The sequence below is a fragment of the Delphinapterus leucas genome, chromosome 12 (genome assembly GCF_059928025.1).
Source record: "Delphinapterus leucas isolate spDelLeu-1000000601 "Yukka" chromosome 12, BTC_Dleu_Yukka2, whole genome shotgun sequence".
In the NCBI taxonomy this organism is placed as follows: Eukaryota; Metazoa; Chordata; class Mammalia; order Artiodactyla; family Monodontidae; genus Delphinapterus; species Delphinapterus leucas.
The window spans coordinates 83,088,687-83,111,165 of record NC_143140.1 but is presented as its reverse complement, the minus strand read 5'-3'; the positions used below and the strand labels follow the sequence as shown (position 1 = coordinate 83,111,165).

The 22,479-nt window shown below is 36.1% G+C and overlaps 1 protein-coding gene across 2 annotated transcripts; it reads right to left on the bottom strand.

The window, feature by feature from the left end:
* Nucleotides 1–1,284: 1,284 nt before the first annotated feature.
* On the bottom strand, nucleotides 1,285–19,475 carry MYCT1 (MYC target 1). 2 transcript variants are annotated; one of them, XR_016395257.1, is made up of 3 exons: nucleotides 18,482–18,638; nucleotides 8,754–8,900; nucleotides 5,120–5,225 (listed from the first exon to the last, which is right to left on the bottom strand). XR_016395257.1 is itself a non-coding variant. In XM_022559578.3 (2 exons), exons 1-2 carry the CDS (start codon nucleotides 18,531–18,533, stop codon nucleotides 4,714–4,716), a joined length of 564 nt encoding a protein of 187 aa, XP_022415286.2. In that variant the 5' UTR covers nucleotides 18,534–19,475; the 3' UTR covers nucleotides 1,285–4,713. The 2 variants fall into 2 exon arrangements, 1 of the variants encoding a protein (XP_022415286.2); XM_022559578.3 differs by lacking the exon at nucleotides 8,754–8,900 and having other exon boundaries at nucleotides 1,285–5,225; nucleotides 18,482–19,475.
* Nucleotides 19,476–22,479: the final 3,004 nt, after the last annotated feature.

The following is a 22,479-nucleotide window of genomic DNA, read 5'->3' as shown; positions in this document are numbered from 1 at the left end:
GACTTTGTCTCTTAAGTTTTATTTCCAACATGACTTTCTATCTTCATCTAAGTCAAAAGACAAAAAAAAAAAACAGATACAAAAACAAAACATAAACCTTTATGGAAGGAATCTAACTGAAATAGATTGAATGTATAAATTAACTTAGGTATAAAATATCTTAAAATATTGAGGCAAGGGATATATACAGCCAGCCTTCAGGAGCTGCAAGGACTAAGAATTTCAAATCCACTGGCAATTCCATTTCTTTTTTCTATTTTTCAATGGAATTATTACACCTAAATTAATTATGTATGTCTTCAAATAATGTATAAATTAATTTAGGCATAAAATATCTTAAAAATTAAGGCATGTCCCCCATATATATTCAAATATATCTTTATATCCCTCATTGTGTCTGTAGTTTGTTTTATGAAGACGTTTCTGGGGACTCCCCTGCTGGCACAGTGGCTAAGAATCTGCCTGCCAATGCAGGGGATATGGGTTCAAGCCCTGATCCAGGAAGATCCCACATGCTGCGGAGCAGCTAAGCCTGTGAGCCACAACTACTGAGCCCATGTGACACAACTACTGAAGCCCGCACGCCTAGAGCACGTGCTCCACAAGAGAAGCCACCGCAATGACGCACTGCAACGAAGAGCAGCCCCCACTAGCAGGAACTAGAGAAAGCCCGCACGCAGCAACGAAGACCCAACACAGCCAAAAAATAAATAAATAAATTTATTTTTTTAAACAAACATTTCTTGTGCTTTGCTACTTGCTACCTAAGACTCAAGATAATTTATATCTTCATTGGGATTATGGTCTTTAATATTATAAAGCAATACTCTGTTCTATTCACATATTTCATCTTGAATTCAACTTTTTCTGATATTGATAATAGGCATACTTTAATATATCTTTGCCTATACTTTCAACTTTTCTGAATCACTTCATTTTAGGCAAGATTTACAGGTGGCTTGCAGCTGGAATTTTTTTCATCCAATAGAAGCTGTTATTTTGTGTTGTGTTTATTTCGTCTGAATTCATTTTGTAAAGAATGTAATTGATTTTATTTTAATTCTGATCTTATGCTTTCACTTTTTAGTTTTCATTATTTCCTCTGTTTTCTGCCATTTGCTATATAATCTGTTTTTTGTCTACATGCCTATTTTCCTAAGATAGATACTCTAATTTTACTAGCAGTTGCTAATATAATTTCTCTTAATATGCTTATGCCCGTATTTGGCAATTTATCAGTTTCAGAGATAAAGCAGTATATATTAAATATCTGTTTAGTTAGAAACCTTTTTGGCAAGTTATCGTAGTCTAACCCAATTTGGTTTATAGAAAAATGAGAATTTGCTAGAAAGCTGTTGTGATATTCAGTCGAATCCAAGAAAGATTTTATTAGCCATGCCTTAGGAAGGCAAGGGGTGTATACAGCCAGCCTTCAGGAGCTACAGGGACTAAGAATTTCAAATCCATTGGCAATTCCATTTTTTTTTTTCAATTTCTCTCTGTGGATCAGTTTGATTTCTTTCCTACCATGTGGTAGAAAAAACACTTTTAAATTTTACTTCTTACAGTTTTAAGCATCTGAGAGATATTGGCCTCTCTTGGGATCCCTACCACAAAATCCTTTGCAAAGGACCACTGGATTTGCTTCTTCAGATGCCTTTTCCTAGACCAATTAATGAGGTTACATTTGACGCGGTGATTGTTCCTGCCATGATCATGTGGATAGCCAGGGAAAGGAATATGGTTTTCAGACTAGCAGAGGGTTTGACAGACAAAAGAGTGTGTTCTGTACTCTCACACTATGAAAGATAAGCAAGCTGTCTGTCTTTTGCTCCCGTTACCCAGAAGCTAATTAATTTTGGAAATTTCTGGCTTGATTTTTCTCTTCCTTATCTGTAAATCAGCCACCACTTGCAATAAAACTAGACACTTCTATAGCTCTTCAGCTTTTGCTTGTGGTTTTCATGTATTACTAGGGTTCTTTTTCTTAGTTTCAAAAAGTTTATTCCTAGTTGCTTCAAGACATGAATATATTAGGCAAAATTCCAAATGAATAAATGGGACTTTCTACTGATATCAGAGAACAGATTGCCAGACATGGCAGGCAGGGGAAGGAAGGAGAGATCAAATGGGTGAAGGTCATCAAAAAAGGCATAAACTTCCAGTTCTGAAATAAATAAACCCCGGAGATGTAATGTACAGCGTGGTGACTATAGTTAATAATACCATATTGTATATTTAAAAGTCTCTGAGAGTAGATCTTCAAAGTTCTCATCACAAGTAACTATGTGTGGTTATGGATGTTAATTAGATTGGACTGTGGTGATCATTTTGCAATGTATATGTATATCAAATCTTTATGTTGTACACTTAAAACCAATATAATGCAATATGCCAATTATATCTCAATAAAAACGTTTATTCTCTAAAAAAGTTAAATAATTTTGGAATTGTTTACCTAGCGAGGTAAGAATCTAATGTTTTTAACAAATAACTTACTTATTTTTACATCTGTATTAATACATTGAAAATTCTGTTTCTTTTATTTGTGATGTTACTCTTTTTCTGTTATACGTTATTAGATAAAGTAAGGTTTGTGTCTCTGGAATAGTTTATAAAGAATGGTCTTAACTGAGTTAAAACACCAAATAAATAGGAAATTGTCACAGGCTATTCAATAACTAAACTCTGAATCGAAATTGACACCAGTTTAATTTTATTCTGTAATCAACTAAATATTTCAAATAAAACAAATACAACTAAAAAAGTCTCCAATTTTTGCTTTAATTTCACATTTCATACATTGCACAATTTTTACAAGATACTCATTTTGATTGTTTCTTAACTTGGGGAGAGAGGAGGCAATAATTCTGCCAGATGGTTAAATACCCAGGGGATTTCTGCTCTCATTTTCCTCATTTGAGAGACATAAAGCAGTTTTTACTCCCAGCATAAATTCTAGACAAAAACCATACACTTTGCTTACTTCTCATGTTAAACATTAAGGATGACTCACAAGCAAAAGATAGACTTGTTACTAAATTAATGATCTCTTAAAACCTTACGTGGCTATGAGGTAACTGCCAAGTTTGTCCAAAAACAGCTTACAACAAATTCGTTATCCTGCGAGCTTTTTTTTCTTTTCTTCCTTCCTTCTGCCCTCCCTTCCTTTCCTCCTTCTTTCTTTCTTCTTTCAGGTATATTGCATTAGAGAGCATCTATTTATAGACATTTACTATAGACGTCTTTTAGCATAATTGTCCTTGAAGAACAATGGAAAATGTAAGCTAAATAAAAAACAAAGAAAATGCTATACAGAATCTTTTATTAAGTAAAAGTTATTCCACTCTTGAGCCATATTCAGACACTATTAGCTGGGACAGCTGCATTGCAGAAACTACAATGAGAGTACATTTTTCTTCACGGAAAATTCCAATGTTCAGAGAAACAAACAGCAACATAAGCTAAATATTCATTATATCAGAAACAAACCACAGGTCTTCTGAGTAATAATCCTGTGAACTCGTGTCCTTAAATGAAAAAGGGCAGCCACAGGCACCTGGCCACTGAAGCTCTCTTCCTTTAGGAGGGTGGCTACCTGTGGAGGTGGACTCCTTAAATGACTGTCTGCACCAAGGACCATTTGACATAGTTTAACCTTTGTGCAAAGACTCTTCACAGAAGCTGAAGTTGAAATTCATAGAGAAGCAAATAAAAGATGATGACCAATGAGTCCATCCAGGAAGGAGGATTCTTCATGGTTGTAACACCTATTTGGCTGAAAGACCGTCTCCCCACTAACCCTTCTGTCTGTGAAGTTGCAGAAGATCTCTAGATAAGGTGCTTTCCCAGTTGCTAGCTTTAAATGTAAGAAATAAAATTTATCCCTTAAAAAAATGTAAGCTCGGTGTTAAAATTTGTTTTTAGATCAAATGAATTGGATTTGCTGTTGTTGTTTTTATAACAACATAAGCACAACAGTAAAGAAATGTTAAATCACCGTGTGAGTAAAAACAAGGATTTTGCCTCAATGATGTGGATAACTATTCTTGGGGAAAGCACAAAAGGAGTCTGGGGGAAAAATAAGTGTCAGAATTACTATAGTATCTGCAACACCCACTGAGTTCAGCTTCCTTTACTTGCTTCCCTCACTTCTCATAAATGAGTGGAATCAAGGAACTTTAGAATCTCCTATGTTCTGTCATTTTGTGTCCATACAATCCATTAAAAATCCAAGATGGTAATGTGGTGCACTTGTCTTTCTAAAGAAAATTAAATTAAAATGCCTTAGGATAGAAATTTTTTTAAAAAAAGTTATACACTTTTAAGTGATTTTTTTCCCCTTTATAGTCACACTGGACAGCAAATGAGGATTGTAAACCACAGATAGCTAAAGTTTTTATTTTAGTCTAAAATATATATACTGCATCCAGCTGATTCTTAGGTAAGAATCACTGTCTTTAATAATTCTCACATCGAATACAAAATACATAAATATACAACTATTTGGAAACATATTATTCTTTTGTGAGACAAAGAGAAAAGATGTGTTCAAAGAAAATGTGTTTTACATTGTAATGTCCAACTTGTGTGTGCTCGTTTCAGGTTAGAAACTCATTAGGCATTTGGGCCATGTCTTCAAAATTCTGTTTAGCCTATTTGTGATTTCCTTTCAATAAAAGACAAGAAAAGAGAGAAACAAAAGCACCCTACTCAGGAGTCCGGGAAAGCCTTTATGATTGACTCATAGGCAGGTGGGGCTGGTGTTGAAAGGCCAATCCGAAGGCTGTGATTGGACCAGTGGAAATCAGGACGGCCCAGACTGTGGGAAGTGTTGATGGTGGAGGAGGTATTGGATGAAGGGAAAGTCACCATGTGACTCTCAGTTTCCACGGGAAGTGGTGGACTTTGCAGAAACGGATGGAAAGTTGAGCCCCTGAAGCTTGATTTTCTTGGAAAGGAATTGGCTTGTTCCAGGGAAGCTTGGCGCTGGAAAGTGAGGCTTGCCAGGCTGAGGTTGCTTCGACGTTCACAACCACTGTGGCGGTAAAATCCAGTTCTGTTGAGGCCGTGGGTGTAAGAAGATCTAGATCTCCGGCTTGAACTCCACTGTGAGATGGGGGCACTGGCTCTTCTTCGAGAGAAACAAACAAACAAAGCCCAAATAAATCCTCCAATTACAAGTACAGTTGCCATGGACACTGTGAAGGACATTATAACACCCTCTGAAACAAAGAAAACAAAGAGGCAATTTGCTTTGTAAATAGGTGTCCAACTAAATACACAGGCAAAATACAAATGGTTACTATGGATTACATGATTAACTTCGATTTCGGATTTGGGAAATAGAAGATGGTGCTAGGTGGATATGAATAAATGAAGCGGATATGCTTCCGTTTATCAAAGCAAAAGAATAAAGGATACAAAATGAGATTTTTTTAACTGTAGCATTCCATATTGCTTATGCTATTTTATTATCTTTAAGAAATTAGTAATTAAAAAGTCTCATTTTTTTAAAAAGGCCGTTCTTTAGCTCATAAATTTTATGGAGTTGCAAATATAGTCCAGAGATTATTTCCTTTAGAGTTACAGTAGCAACTAATGTGCCAAAAATTGATAAAAAATTTCATAGTCACATTGACTTTGCCTTTTCCTCTCTCTGCTTTCATCATCCCCACCAATGTCTTCCACCTGCAGGCTGCATGATGCCTCACTTCCTGTTCTCAGTCTGAGACAGGAAGTGCTGGGCTAGAACCACCTGGGGGGCTGACTGATTTATGTCATATTTCCAGAACTCCTGGACTCTCACCTATATCTTTGACTCATTGATGACATGACCTATGCAGACTACTGAGCTCTTTCTTGGTTCCCAACCTGGTTCATGCTGTTATCATGCCCTTGTGATCGTGAAATTCCTGTCCCCTGAATCCCCATGGAATCTCTGTTATAACACCAGTATCCTCCAACTCACAGAACTTGTATTTGTCCAGATTTCCTGTTGTGAGGAGGGGAAAATGCCATTCCCAAATGGAAATTCTACCTTATCCCTTCTTCTCGTGAACTAAAAACATATTCTTGAATAAAACTGGGTAGCAGAGACCCTGCATTGAATCGAAAGACATGCTGGATATTAGAAGACCCTTCTGGCCTTATCACCCACCACACTTACTGACCCTCTACCCCATGATCTAACCCACAAGCCATGTTGATTTTCCCACTATCCCAAAGCCTGTCTTTCTCTCTCAAATTCTATGCATTTCAACATATTTTTCCTGATATCTGGATATAATTTTAAAATTTCTCTTTGGAAAACTCAGTATGCATTGAATTTTAAATATAGTCAACCCAACAACTGAGTGTGGTCCATGAAAGAAGACCAGCAGAAAATCCATCAAGCTGACCCCAGCCCAAGTTGCCAGCCCACAGAATGGTGAGCTAAGTAAATGGCTGTTTTAAGTCACTATGTTTTGGGGTGGATTGTTACACAGCAAAAGATAACTGATTTAGGGTGCCAAACTCAGCTCTATTCCTAACATACTGTGTGATTTTTATAAAATTTATTTAGACTCACTTATTTTATTACTTTCTTCAAATGAAGGAGTTAGATTTTATGATTGCCAAAGTTCTCTCCAGTTTATTGTTGTAATCTATGATTGTATACACAAAATCTATGATGCAGAAATAACAAAACAAACCAATATTAACAAATACAAAAGAATAATCATTGCTCCTTAATTTTTGGATATATTTTAGTGTCTTTCCACCTTATATTGTCACATTTATCTCCCGTGATAAGACTATATTTGTTATGTCCTATTTTCACAATTATCACAAATGCCTTATATCGAAATCCTCTAAAACAACTATTTATGTCAAATCTAAGCAATACATTCTTTATACTAAGAAGATGACTTCTGAAATACAAGATGATTTATGACAGATCTTCTAGACCCAGTATTGTCCTTCAAAAATGTCTCTCATCAAAATAATATTGTCATAGCCTTAAAGTGCAATCTCTTGAGACTGGGATTTCATAGAGTTAGGCTTTCTCTGGAAAAAGCAATAAACACAGTCAGAACCTAAAATTAGCCTTATTGATAATACAGTAAAATTCCACATTAACTTGTACTTACCAGTGCCCCAAAATTTGGAACCTAAAAAAGGGATTATAGAAAATCTGGGCTGCCAAGGCAGTGAAACCATGAAAATCAGAATTTTCCAAAGTTTCTTCTAAAACACAATAGAGAAAAACAAGATGACCAAATAAAAATATACAAAACCATGCCTTCAGCATAATTAGAAGACAGAAAAAAAATTCAAACTTCAATTTACCTAAACGATAAACAGTGGGGGACTTCCCTGGTGGCACAGAGAATCTGCCTGCCAATGCAGGGGACACAGTTTCGAGCCCTGGTCCGGGAAGATCCCACATGCCTCGGAGCAACTAAGCCCTTTCACCACAACTGCTGAGGCTGCATTCTAGAGCCTGCCAGCCACGACTACTGAAGCCTGTGCACCTAGAGCCCGTGCTCCGCAACAAGAGAAGCCACCGCAATGAGAAGCCCGCGCACCGCAAGAAGAGTAGCCCCCTCTCTCCACAACTAGAGAAAGTTCGTGGACAGCAACGAAGACCCAATGCAGCCAAAAATTAATTAATTAATTAAAAATAAGCAATGGAAAATAGAAACCAGTAAATTAAAAATAAATGATGGGCCTTCCCTGGTGGCGCAGTGGTTGAGAGTCCGCCTGCCGATGCAGGGGACGCGGGTTCGTGCCCCGGTCCTGGAAGATCCCACATGCTGCGGAGCGGCTGGGCCCGTGAGCCATGGCCGCTGAGCCTGCGCGTCCAGAGCCTGTGCTCCGCAGCGGGAGAGGCCACAACAATCAGAGGCCCGCGTACCGAAAAAAAAAAAAAAAAACAGATTGAGGGGAAACTTGGGGATCCTTCAAAACAAAAGAAAATTTAAAACAAAGGACATACAATCCCTCCCCACCTTCATCTTCTAAAAATGAAAATCAACCAGTAAAACCCAACCAAACACACACATACACGCACACACACACACAGTCAACCAGTAAAAAAACCACGCTTTGCTACACTGAGGAAAGGATGAATCTAGAATGACTCCCAGGTTCTGGCGTGGGCAGGTGAGGGTGGATAGGTGGATACTAGTATCATTCATCCAAACAGGGAAGAAATGTGAGAATGTAGAACTGGGGCTGAAGCTGATATTAGGAAGATGTTGAATTTGTGTGTCCCTGGGATATCTATTTGGAATTCAGGGTTAAATAAATATGGAGCTTAAAGAGAAGCAAAACTGGGAATCTTCATGCTACAAGAGTTCAACCATCCATGGAGAGCACTTCTACTAAAGGAAAGGAATATGTTTATAGAAGCCGAGTTGAGAACAAACTTCCAGGAAAGCCAGAATTTAACTGGTGGTGGAAGTCAACACCGGGGAAACAAAAAGGGCTAATTAGGGTGGTCCACGGAGACAAGAGAGATTACTAGCTCTGAACCAAAGTGAGGAGAGAATTTTAGGTAGTACTGATTAGCAACCAGATGCCCCAGAGATATTTACTATTCACTTGTTAACACATAAAGCACGCACTAGAAACCAAGTACTGCTAAGTACAGAGAGAGCAGGGAAGAAAATAAAGCCTCAGCCCTGGTAGAGTTAACATTCTAGAAGACTTAAAATAAGAAAAATGTCCTTTAGATGTGGCAATGAGTGGGTCATTGGCCACTTTACCTGCAATAAGTTGGGGGTCAGATGATGGAAGACCGTGAGTACTTCTCCAAGAAGTTCAACCTCTCCACTGTGGACAAAGAAGAGGCTTGAGCAAAATTACCCATTAGGAAGGATGAAGATGGAGCAGGTAGCGATATCTGTGGTTGACTGAAAGCAGAGAAACAGGGAGGATAGTGAAGCAATGATTCAAACATGCAGTAATAATGGCTTAATCTGGGAAGTTGTAGTAAGAATAGGAAACAACCTGGTCATGAGAGACCCAAAGTGAAAAGAATGTAAAAATTATTCCAAAGTATCATACCACCTAATGTCCTAAAAATAAGACGTTGAGGGGGGTAGTGGTGATAAACTGAGGCTTAGATGCTCTTGTCCCATGATGTAAATGATAATGTTATTTTCTAGCAGTAATTTAATAATCAGATTAAATTATGTTTTAGAAATTTTAGCATCTGCTTACTTTATTATACTTACTTGTCTTTGCCATTTTATGCCATAATAGTTTATCAGAGAATAGATTTTCTGGATCAAATTTTAATTATTAGTATAATCATTATAAAGTTCCTTTAAGTTTTGTGTTGCTTATAAAGGCTACCTAAATTCTGGATTTCACTGGAAAAACTGTTTTAGTTGCTCTTAGAAAAGAGCTAAATAAAAATCATGAACTACTCAAATACTTCATAAAACCCAGTCCTTTCTCTTCTTTCCAAATAAGTATGTGAGTCCAGGCATTTTGCTAAATTTGGTTCTTTGGTTAAGAAAAATACTTAACTTTACCATATTTCAGTGAGTTTTTGGCAATCTTTGTTTTTGTGTGGCATATTGCACATAACTTGAATAATTTATTATTGTACATTGTCATCAGTTGTCCCTGAAAGAGTTTATTCATTAGTTTATACTCCAGAGATTCCATGAGTTGACTACCATGAGAAACACTTTAATCAAAGAATATGAATAAATTCACTCAGATATTCTGTCTTCCTATTTAGAATAGATGAATGAAAGATATGATCCATCTTAATGTTATTATACCTTTGAGTAGGAAAATAATGCATTAGGTAGACACTTCACTGGTAAACTATAAGCTCCTTTTAAATTTGAACTTCTATTATTCCAAGGTAGAAAGGTTTCACTTAAACTGTGATTAAGAAAATTTTGATGTTTGGAGGAATATAGTTTATAAAATGCAAATCTATTTCTATTTTATTATTGTGGTAAACAGTAATATGCATTTCTAATTTGATTAATTTAATTTATAGGTCTCGGGCACTATTTTAAGTGTACTATATCACTTAACTGTCAAACAACCCAATTAGGGAAATGCTTTATTTCTTTGGTGTGTTCTAAGAAAATATTAATCTAAAATGAAAGTGAAAATGCATAAAAACTGTATCAATTTAATACCAGATTTAGTAGCCTGTTACGGACAGAAATACTTGGGGAAAATATGGTAAGGCAGTATTATGTATTCTACAGTTATACTTTCCTAAATCAACAGCCTCCACTGGAGAATTTTAAATATCAACAACTTCAGATATAGAATCAGAGATACAAGGTTTCAATGAAAACAAACTCTTAAAAATGTTTCAGCTCACACTCCTAATTTTATTTTTTATTTCTTACTTTTTTGGGGGGCTGCACTGAATGGTGGGCAGGATATTAGTTTCCCCACCAGGGATCGAACCCATGCCCCCTGCAGTGGAAGTGTGGGGTCTTAACCACTGGACCGCCAGGGAAGTCCCACAGTCTCCTAATTTTATTGATATTGAAACAGAGTCTAAGGTTTATGTTGTAGAACTAACACAATTTATTTTAATAATTGAATATTGACAACTAGCACTGGTCAGGGGGCCTTTCACTCAGGTATGACATAAAGTGAAAAGACAAATACTCTGGTTTGCAAAGTACATGTCCTTGCTTTTGTGTATAAACCAATGTAACCACTAGGGTCTGATGGAAGATTCTAAATATCTCAGGATATAAGCAGATATAATAGATAAGATTAAAGAGACATATTTACTTTATTTCGACTATTTCAATTTAAAGTTTACAAGCATTCCTGTACATGGTCTCAGTGTATATGCCCTTTGAGCCTCTCTACCACAGTGTCTTCTGACAAATAAAATATTCCAAAAGGTTAATCTATAGAGAAAAGTAGCATAAGGTTCATTTCAAGAAAAAAAAGAAAATAGAAACTTTTAAAATGTAGCATCAAGGGGAAATAATTTTACTTCACGTAATTACAATATAATGCAACTAAAAAGACCAAATGATTGCCTTAGAAAAGGTAGATCTCCCTTAAAGGAAAAAAGGAACAAACTCTAACATTAGCAGGGCATAGCGTATAAATTAAGTGTTGTTATCCTATTTTGTAACCTGTGTCTATACAACTACCAAAGGGCCGGCACATAAGTCCTCAGTAAATGACAGCTATGATTACTAATGGTTGTATAACTTTCCCAAGTCATTTGACCCTTCCTGGCCTAACGATAATGGTCACTATAGACCCTTCTAATTCTAAGATTCTAATATTGAATCTGGTTTTCAATAAATCTTACCCACACCTAGAATGCTGTCCATTAGTGTCAAAATTTAGTAGAGGTCGCCATCTAGTGGCCTTGAGTTGAATCGTTCTGATATCTGAAAAGTGATTTTATCTTTGACAACAGAACATTGATCAATTCACAAAATCTTTTCCAATTGTAAGAATCATTAAGCTTAGCTATCACTGAAGTAAGCTATGCTGTTCTTGGTACCCTGGAGTATATAGGAGGATGGTTCAGACAATAAGACTTCAGTAAAAATCGTTTTTAGGAAGAATTATATTTAAGGTTCAGAAAACTTTTAATTACAATAATTTAAACAAAGAATAAATATTCCCTATGTGTATCTCATCTCCTGGAAAATCCTATTGGGTCTGTTTTCAGAATATATCCACAATTCAACTTCTCATTATCTACTCTGCTATCTCCCTGATGCTCCCAATTTGATCTCAATTATCTGTGCTTATCACTACTCTTCCCCTGGCTCATTCAGCTCCATCCACACTGCCCTGTTTGCCATTCCTTAAACACATCAGCTGTGCTCCCAGTTTAGGGCCTTGTGCTTGTGGTAATCTATCCCTGAAACTCTTTTATCAGCCATCTACAAGGGTGACTTCAGGTCTTTGCTCACATGTCACCTTCTCATTGAGGCTTACCCTGACTGCCCTATCTAAATTTTATCCTGCCCCACTTCTGATGCCTAACTGCCACCCTTGATTTTCTCTTTTCTTTCTGGATTACTGGAAACTAGACTCAATTGTAGGACAAGTAAGGAAAAATCTGGGAGATTTGGAAGTAGTTTTGACCAAAGTCACGAGGCATAAGTCATACTCTGAATATAATTAGTCAACAGTATTGTTAGAGTAGAAGGTAAGTTAAATTATGTTCACAAGGAACATGGTAGACCATCACTTTCTGTGTGTGATAAACTAACATGTATCAAACCACTGGGACCAATTATAAAATACAGATCAAAAATATGTTTTTAAATCTGGTTGAAGCCATCAGAGGCCTATCCAAACTTTGAGGGAGCAAATTCTAAGAGAAAAGAAAATCTCTCATACGGTGATCTGTAAAGAGAGGCAAAAAACCTGAGTAGAACTCTGCAACCTCAGTAGGCTTAGAAGACAAAGACTGGATTTCAGGGAATACCAAGGAGGATAGACTCTGGGAAATATTCTAGACTCTGAGTTGGACTTCCAAAGGGCTATTCCCTAAGAGTAATAGCAAATAGGAAAAAAAGTAGACCTCACAAAGATAGAAACACAGTTGACCCTTGAACAACACAGGTTTGAACTGCACAGGTCCACTTATACATAGATTTTTTTTCAATAAATACATATTAGTGGTTTCCTCTGGGGATGATGTAGACAGGGATTGACTAGGAAGTGTCATTAGGGAACTTTTGGGTTGGAGATAATGTTCTGTATCTTGATCGGGGTTTGGGTTACTCAGGTGTGTATGTATTTGTCAAAATTCAGCAAATGTTCAGTTATGATCTGTGCACTTCATTTTTGATCATTTTACACATTTTATTGTATGTATGTTTGACCTTAAAAAGAAAAAAAATATTGAATTCCTGTTAATAAAAAAATGCTGAATTAATTAGGGGGAAGTGTACTGATATCTGCAATTTACTTGGAAATATAAACTAACAGATTGGTAGATAGAATGAATATTATAAAAATGTTAATAGTAGAATCCAGGCGGTAGGTATATGGATATTCCCTGTAAAATTTTTCTGTATATTTGAACACTTTCATAATAAATTTTAGAAAAACATAGGAGAGAAGACCATGAACAACTTTAAGTTAACACATTTAGAAATTTACTTCAAATGGGCAAATTCCTAGAAAATACGATTCCTGCCCTAAAGCAATCAAAGAAGCAGTAGAATACCTGAGTAGTCCAATATTGTTAAACAAATTGACTTTTCATTTAAAACCTTCCTATTAAAAATACTACCGATAATTACACTGGTGAATTTTTTCAAACATTTAAACAATAAACAATGCCACTCTTACACAAAGGTTTCCAGATAATAGAAAACAATTCCTACCCTGTTTTAGGAAACCTGCATAACGTTGATACCAAAACCTGACAAGGCTATTATAAGAAAAGACTACTATAGGCAAATTTCTCTCATTAATGTAGATGCAGAAGTTCTAAAGTCAGGAACCTATCAAAAAATACATTCTTCTAGGCTCTGCTCCATACCTACTGAATCATAATCTCTGAGCATGGAGTTCAGTGAGAGATGAATCTTCAAACTTCTCTCTATGGAACTGAGATACAGCAGTTTTAAAGAAAAGCATTTGTTATTCAAACTTCCTAAGTAACTGATATAAAGGAAGTAATTAGAAGGCTGTTAATAAGAAATGTCCAAGAGTTTTTAAAATGGAAAGTAAAGATATGAATTTGAAATATAGTCAGTATCTGTTTACAATTTGGGAAGAGGAAATATAAAGAACATCTTTGGGGTGCATGGCCAGCAAAGCTTTCTCCCTCCTCAACCTCTCAGGAAACAACCTACTCCCATCTGCTGAGGTAGGTCTCTAAGTGACATATTTTTCCACAGGTTAAGGAATAAAATTTTCAGCTATTAACCAAGGTTTTCTGCCCTTGACTGCACTTGATTGCCCAGCAAATCAACTAACGATCCTCCATTTCAATTATCTGGTAGAGGATTAGGGCTATTATCAAGGATACCCAGAATAAAGAAAAAGTTAATGTTTACAATTGGTAATAGGATTATTAAATACATAGAATAGATGATAGTCTTGAAAACCAATTGTTTTACTGCAATCACTAGACAACGTGAGACAGAGAAAAGTGTTTTGGTTTTTTGTTTGTTTGTTGCAGTTTCAAAATGGTAAGAGCCTAAAGGACTCAAGAACATACCTTTTTACTATAATGAACTGTATTGGGAAAAATAAACCATGGTCTACAAGTCATGCCCTTGTCAGTTTGGGCTGCCCTTTAAATACCATAGACTGGGTAGCTTATACAACAGATGTTTATTTCTCACAGTTCTGGGGTCTAGGAAATCCAAGATCCAGGTGCCAACGTGATCAGGTTCTGGAGAGAACCCACATCCTTGCCTCAGTGCATACACGCAGACAGAGAGACAAAGAGTACTATCTCTTCCTCTTCTTTTAAGGCCATTAACCCCATCATGGCGTCCCCACCCTCTAATTTAACCCAAATTACACCCAAAGGTCTTATCTCCAGATAACACTGCATTGGGGGTTAAGGCTTCAACATATGAACGGTGGAGGAGACATAAACATTCAATCCATAACAAATAAACTTTCAGAAGCAGCATAAAGAGGAGATGTTTGGGAGAGAGAAGAAGGGCTATAAACTATGTGACCAGTAACAGTCCTGGAGAAGGGGCCATCACTCCATCTCTGCCTGTGATGAGCTACAGATTGATTTAGGGAATGCCAGAGAAATTGGTATCCATTCCCAGCTTCTTAGAGGGATCCAGATGGGAAAGATGACAATCCCCTCTGAGAAACTCTGGGTCCCTGAAAGGCAGAGGAGGAATGAGGAAGTGTGGACATTAGTATATCCAGGTCTAGGGGTCTGATATACAGTCCAAATTCCCACAGCTCCAGGGTGATGGGAGAGCATTCAACATTGTTCTGTGCCACTGAGACAGAAGGAAAAGTACGTGAATAAGAGCCAGTAGACCAGAAAGGAAAAATCATGACATTAGCAAATGTTGCACAGGCCATACGAGGCAAATTTTATGGTAAGAGCCCTCAGCAGCGGAGGCAAGAAAAAAGGGCAATTCCCCTAAAACAGATGAGAAATACACATCTGTAGTCAGCAGAGACCAGAACTTGATCAAGAACCAATGGCCCTCTCCTTCCAAGAACCTTAATAGTGTATAGCTACCACCACTGTCCCTTTCCAACTTTAGAGAAAAGTCCTAAGGAAGAGGAAAGTGGGGAGACTTGAAGTAAGTAAATTGAAAATAATTATGTTAAATCAGGTCAAACTTTTACAGTGACTTTCAAAACTACACAAATCTTTCTCAAGTTGTTCACACTTCTCCACAAATACGGCTTGTGTGTTTTTACTTCTCCATATTTGCTGATAACACTTCTCCTGAACTCCCTGAAATTTCAAACTACGCCTTATTTATCTCACTAACACCTGACGCATTGACTAATATATAAGGAGTGGTCAGTCAATGCTCCTGAGTAAACTAATGAACTGGATAGATAAACAGATGAAAGGATGAGTTAATAAGTTAATGTAGGAAAAATGAATGACTACAATGTTCTTCCTACAATTGTTTCCCTATTTGAAACTCATCTGATTTATAGGAACAGATAAAGCCTCATTTTTTTTTTCTAAGGAGGGTTTAGGGACCATTTCTGCCACATTTGTCTTTCTAACTCATAACGATCATTGTCATTTTAATGTACATTATCTTGTATTATTCCATGACAGTATAGACATATATTTGCATATTTATGGACACATAATCTCCTGCAAGAGTGTAATCTTCTTGAGGACAGATATTATAGTTTTGGTGAGGATTAAATGAGGTGAATAAATGCAAGTTCCTAAGCCAATAAATTCCCCAATTTTTCACAATGCTAGCCAAAAGGGAAAAACACAAGTGGTAAGGCAAGAAGTATAACCAAATGGTTTTCTTTAAGATTCTGAATACCAAAAAATAAACCAAGTTTAACAACACTTGTCTATTTCATTAAAGCAGAGTGCAGCAAACTTTCACAGGTTATGTTTCCTGCTGCTTTCATGGGGGATGTTTGTAGGGACGGGAAATGCATCAAAGAAAGCAAAAGTGAGAAATGCAAGGTGGTGGTCTTCAGGTGTGTTGTCATTCTCAGGCCAACTTTATTGCCCACCTTTGCACTAATTACTGTAATGTTTGCACAACATTTAATAAGGTTTAATGGGTGATCACCAAAAAAATTCAAGCTATCACTATTGGTAATAACCTGGTATCATTATCTTATTTTTCAACATTCATTAAAGTAAATCAGGAAAATTATATTTGGAAAACAACTTTTATACAGCCTAAGTTTGGGAAATTCATATGGTTAAATGTACAAGTTTTGCTTTTCTAAACTCTTCTTTCTCTATTCTCTGAATTCAAAGTGCCAAGCAGACAATTGATTTTGGAAGCAATAGGCAATGTATTGCACTGTACCTTATAAGATTTTCAAATAATATTTTTGCAGAGACAGTGATGTAGATATCAATTTAGATACAAAAAGGAAATAAAAATTTAAAAGATCAACATTTATATTTTAGGAAATTTTTACATTTCATATATTCACATTTACATTTTTGCATTTTACACTTGATATTTTCTTGAACCCCAGAAGAATTAATGTGATCTTTTATATATTTTCCCCATATCATCAAACGTTATAACATTATATCTACTCAACATATTTGTTTGGCTTTGTTAATGCTTATCAAGGTAACACTCCCCTTCCTGGTTTTCATTATTTCCATCTATTTTCTGTTGTATTCACAAAGTAAGATAAAGAAACACTAGGAACTATCTTTGGAACAATAAGTTTGAATTCTTTCTTAAGCATAGATTTCTATATTAAAAAATAAATTTCAGGATTGGTAAATAGACTCCAATTAAACATTCTGTTTTTAATTGAGGTTTATTTTATGATTATTATCCATGTTTTAATCAGTAGATAACGATTTTTTTTCCTTAAGTCTTTAAGTAAACCTGAAATTTAACTTTGAATGGCCTGAAAAAAATTGATTTTTTACAGATTATTTTTTGCAGTAAGAATTACTTTACTTTTGAATAATCTATATAGTTACTTATTTTTGCAATGATGAATTTAGGGTAAACACACGCTAGCTATTTTTTAGCGTGTGTTTAGCACATTCACTTTCTCTGTAAAGGAGGACAGCAAACTGTATTGTAAGAAACCTATATAAGTAAGACTCCCACAATTCAAAGATTTATTGTCTATTGGTTTCCACGTAGAATAACTTATTACCAAAGCCATTCTTTACAATATGCAAGTATAATTTACTTTCTTTTTCTTAATTTTTTAATAATTACATTATGATGTTTATTAATATCCCTCATTTTCAGACTTGAAACAAACATAAATGTTGATGGTAAAAAAGAATTCATTAATTCCTTCCATGCAGATTTCTGTGATGGTGGACGACCAGGTAGGTTGTTCAGAGCAGGCAGCATCGCTGCTCATTTTTCACGGGATAGTTCCCCAAACGTACCTTGGAATCACAACGAAAAGTCTGAAAGAGTTCTCTGTGAGGATGAAACATTTGTTCGGGACCAGTAAATAGGGCTATCGATCTTTTCATAAACTCCATTATCTCCTTTAAAGTTTTTTTCTGGATTTAACTCAACTTGCCGCCGTTATTTTTAAAATTTCCCTGAACCCAAGCATCCGTGTCAATTTCATGTCTCAGCCCTTCCTCCCTGTGTCTCCAGCCTTGGAAGACTCGTGGTTTTGACCTCAGCTCCATCCTGCTGCTGCTAACTGACTAGAAGCCAGGTCTGAACCCAGCCAAAAGCTACTATTGTATTGTTCCTTTTTTCCCCTTGTTAGGCTTTCTTTATAACGTTATTTGTGGTTCCACTTGTTCTATTACAGGTTTTTTGTCTAATTTCATAATATGATTTCTTATTTAATCATGTCATCACACTCCTTCAGTACAGATTTATTATTTAGATTTGCTTTGGAAATTAAAGAATATAACATTGACGATGTAAGTTAAAATAATCTCTATAGAAATTCTCAGTTTCATTAAAAAAGATACATAATCTATATAACCGTAAGACAGATAAAACTTAATTTTCTAACAAATCAATTATCAATTTCCAAACAGCAATGACTTACAAATTTTTTCTCAGTTTTATTCTTATTGCTTTCTAATTAGCACTTCCTATTATTTTCTCATTATTTTGTAACACCAGCCATAATCTATATGTGTTGCCGAGATTCTCCTTGAACAACTTCATAGCCCACTTTATGGACATTTTATATGAACAAATTTTTTGTCATAAATTTATGAAAACTTTAGGTAATCGATTCACCATAAACAAAATGGCTCAGAGATTTCCAATGTTTCAATAACTTTTAGGCAGTACCTTTCTCTGCATCCTAATTTTAAATTAAAAACAGTTAAAGAAAATCTTACCCCAAAAGTTTTCTGGCCATGGACTCCCTAAACTTGTTGTGTTATTAGCCATGATATCCACAGGAAGAGAAGAGCGAGAAGAAAAGCCAGTATGTCCAAAAGAAGCACTTTGATTTTATGTCTTTGTGGTTCAGCAAGAGAAAAATAATTTTCACACAACCCCTCATATACTTGTGTTTGCATAAAAGGAAATAAGTATATCATGTTTCCTGCTTTTATACTCAAATTAGCAACTGTTTTTCTTATCTTGGAATTCCACACAGTTCCTGAGACACAAAACAATTTCCTTCTCGTCATTTCCTCAGCTGAATTGCTAAGTACCCTCCTTTCCACCATCTCCAAACTGCTTTGGGGATAAGAGGCTCCTTTTCTTGTTCTTTCCTCTTCTCGTATTGATACAGAGGAAGATTCCAAACTCTCAGCTCCAGCTGAGATATAAATCTAACTGGGGTTAAACTTACATCGGATAAAGAAGTAGACTGCTTTCCAATGTTTGAAAGCTATACTTATGTAGTAAGTCGGGGGGGGGGAACTCTTCAGAAATCCATATTCTGTTCCAGTACAATTAATTTTATCTAATACCTATTCTATAACTCAGTTACTTACTAAAATTCTTAATGTCTCTTGCTCTATTTGGGATATTGATTTTGAAAAGTCATTTCTTTATTTCATAAATACCTCTCAAATGTAATTTATATTTAATTTTTTATGAAAATTGGTAGGTAAATATGAGAAAAAACAGTTTCCACACTGAAGGGCCCTACTTACAGCCAATTAGGGGCAACGTAAATGCAAATATTCAATTACAACAGAATGGTAAGCCCTATAGTAAGCAGTACAATGATAACAGTATGTTTTTCTTCATGGAGGAGTGATGACTTTGGTACTGTGTATGACAGTATGAAAATAATTTTACCAAGTGGAGAAAGAGTAATAAGGTAGAAAGAACAACATCAACAAATGTAGAGAAGGGACTTGAGGACACGGGGAAGGGGAATGGGAAGCTGGAACGAGGTGAGAGAGCGGCATGGACATATATACACTACCAAATGTAAAATAGATAGCTAGTGGGAAGCAGCTGCATAGCAGAGGGAGATCAGCTCAGTGCTTTGTGTCCCCCTAGAGGGGTGGGATAGGGAGGGTGGGAGGGAGACACAAGAGGGAGGAGATATGGGGATATATGTATATGTATAGCTGATTCACTTTGTTATACAGCAGAAACTAACACACCATTGTAAAGCAATTATACTCATAAAGATGTTTTAAAAAAAAGAGAGGAATCATGACAATTCATATTGTGGGTATTCTGGATGACTATAGTGGAAAGTGCACTATGGGAAAGAATTACATGAGACTTCTCAGGAGACATAGATTAGTTAAAATTTCAAGAGTCTTTGTCTGCAAGCTTAACAAGCTTAGCCTGGATCCTCTGAGCATTGGGAAGCCATTGGAAGTAGGAGTAACAGTGCCCACCCGTGCTTAATAAATGCACTAAACTGCGTTCAAGAATCTGGTTTCCTCCATCTTTGATCATTAACTCTTGTGTAACTTGCATTCAGCCTAATTGTCATCACAGCATGATTTAGTGTGAAGCAGTAAATCATCTTCATGAAGTCTGTAATATATTCCTGAGTAGATCTAGGAAAATCTGAAAAAAAACATAATATGAAGTTGATCACATACAAATTTTTGCCTTCCTAATTCTCTAAATATTAGGTTGTTTCTGCTCATTTTCTTAATTTTGATATATTTACATTATCTTTAAATTCGTTGGAAATTAAAATAGAGACACCTAAAGGAGAATAGTGGAATATTATGAAAAATTTAGAGATTTCACTGAGCACATATGAAAACTTATCTCTATAATATTCTTGCTAAGGTTTATTTACATATAATTGAGTAAATAAAATACTTATCTTTTGCTTAAGAAAAACAAAAAAAAGGGACTCATATTTCAATATTTATCTTTACAATATTTTTGACAGAATTTATAAAAATAGAAAATTAAAAGACTATCTTATTTCTGGAAAAACATAATCTGGATGAAAATATATTGTCATACTTCTATGGGATTTGTCAATTATTACATGTATTTTTAAGTACACATTTTGTACTATAGGCTACCTGATTCAATAAATACTAATTTCAAAAATGGATATATTTTTATAAAGAGTTATACAGAGTGCATTTGGCCTAAAACCACAAACCAGATGAGTGGAGTGGATGAGTCTAGTTTGGTGGAAATGCCTTCTGTGCAGAAGCAGGGCTCACTCCATCTCAGGGCTGGGATACAGGCTGAAACTTCCTTTCATTGTTTAGTGTTTAATCATGGAGATTTTCTCCCAGTTTTCACTTTTGCAGATGTCCAGAAGCCTGTCAAAACCTTGAAGAAAATTTGTTTTCTAGCACTTTGCGACCTAGGAATATTTTTCTTTTCTGTGAACAGCCTGTTGGTAGCATTCGCTTTTATCTGTGTATGTAATTTGCTTGGTAAAGGATTCATATTTTTCCTGGCAGAGATCCATATAAGAGGGTGTTTATGTCTATGTGATTTTCAAATCCCATGATTTGTAATGCCAAAACAGGAAGTTGATTTTTATCTTTCAGAAATGTTAGGTTTGTTCTTCTACTGTTGGTTATTTCACAGGTTAGGTCTTTAGATCTGGATTCTCCAGTAGTCATAAAATACTTCTGGAGGTTTGTTCTTCCCTGTAGAGGCAATCACACGGCTCCCTCCCTCCCTTCGTTCAGGTCTCTGCATCTTCGCCAGGCATTCCCTACTCACCTTGTCTAAAGCGTTTCCACTTGAGCCACTCTCTCCCTTGACTCGGCATCATCACTGTCTTCAGAGCACTTATCACTCCCTGACATTATGCTATGCTTGCTTTTGCTTTTTTGGTTGTTTTTGGTCTCTTCCACCAGAAGTTAAGTTCCATGAGGACAGGAACTTTATGGATCTTGCTCATATCTGTAAATCCTGTGGCCAATATAGTGCTAGCACTTTGTGACCTAGGAATATTTTTCTTTTCTGTGAACAGCTTGTTGGTAGCATTCGCTCTTATCTGTGTATGTAATTTGCTTGGTAAAGGATTCATATTTTTCCTGGCAGAGATCCATATAAGAGGATCTTATAATAATACAGGCTCTTAATAACAGGCTCATAATATTTATTTAATAAGGGAATGAAATAATTCTAAGGGATCTGAAGGTGAGAGTGTTACTGAAGCAGCCTTGTTTGACGTTCAGCAAACCAAAAGCTGACATCTGCAGCAGAGAAAAGGCTTACTCCCGAAGCAGCCAAGCAAGTACATGGGAGAACAAATCTCAAATCCACCTCCCCGAAGGTGACGAGCTCCGGATATTTATGGGTGAAGAGTATAGGTCAGGGGTTCAGGGGAAGGTGATTGGAGGCAGGAAAAAGGTGAGGTCATTGCTACTTTGTGCAAGCATATCTGAGCTACATGCTTCTTCACGGGACACATGTTCAGAAAATGGAAGCATTAGCGCGATCTGAGGGTGGAGCTTTTGGTCAAAGTTTCCATGGAAAGGTCATCCGTTGAAACCCAGCGTGGGTCCACTATCAGAGGTGTTATCTAAATGAGTAAAGGAGTCTAGCGCTATGTCTAAGCTTGGAGGGTATGCAATTTGCAAGAACAATTAAAGTGAGCTCAATCAGTGAAGGCAAGTTACAATTTACTCTTGATTAGACAAGCGAGGTATAGTTTAATGGATCTAATCCCCAGTTTCAAAAGTATTTTGGACATCCCAAGTCAGGTTAATAAAAATGCCACTGCTCAAAAACCCAGATTAGAAATCTTTATTAATGGGCATTCAGTATATTGAAAGTTTGACTTATAACTTGATACAGAGTCAAGTGATACAAAGAAAACTGTCACATTACATAAAACACGTTTGACTTTAAATACACATTTGACTTTAAACTTCCTTTTTTAGCTTTATCTTTTAAAACTATCATGGGTTTTGCCTTCCCCATATTA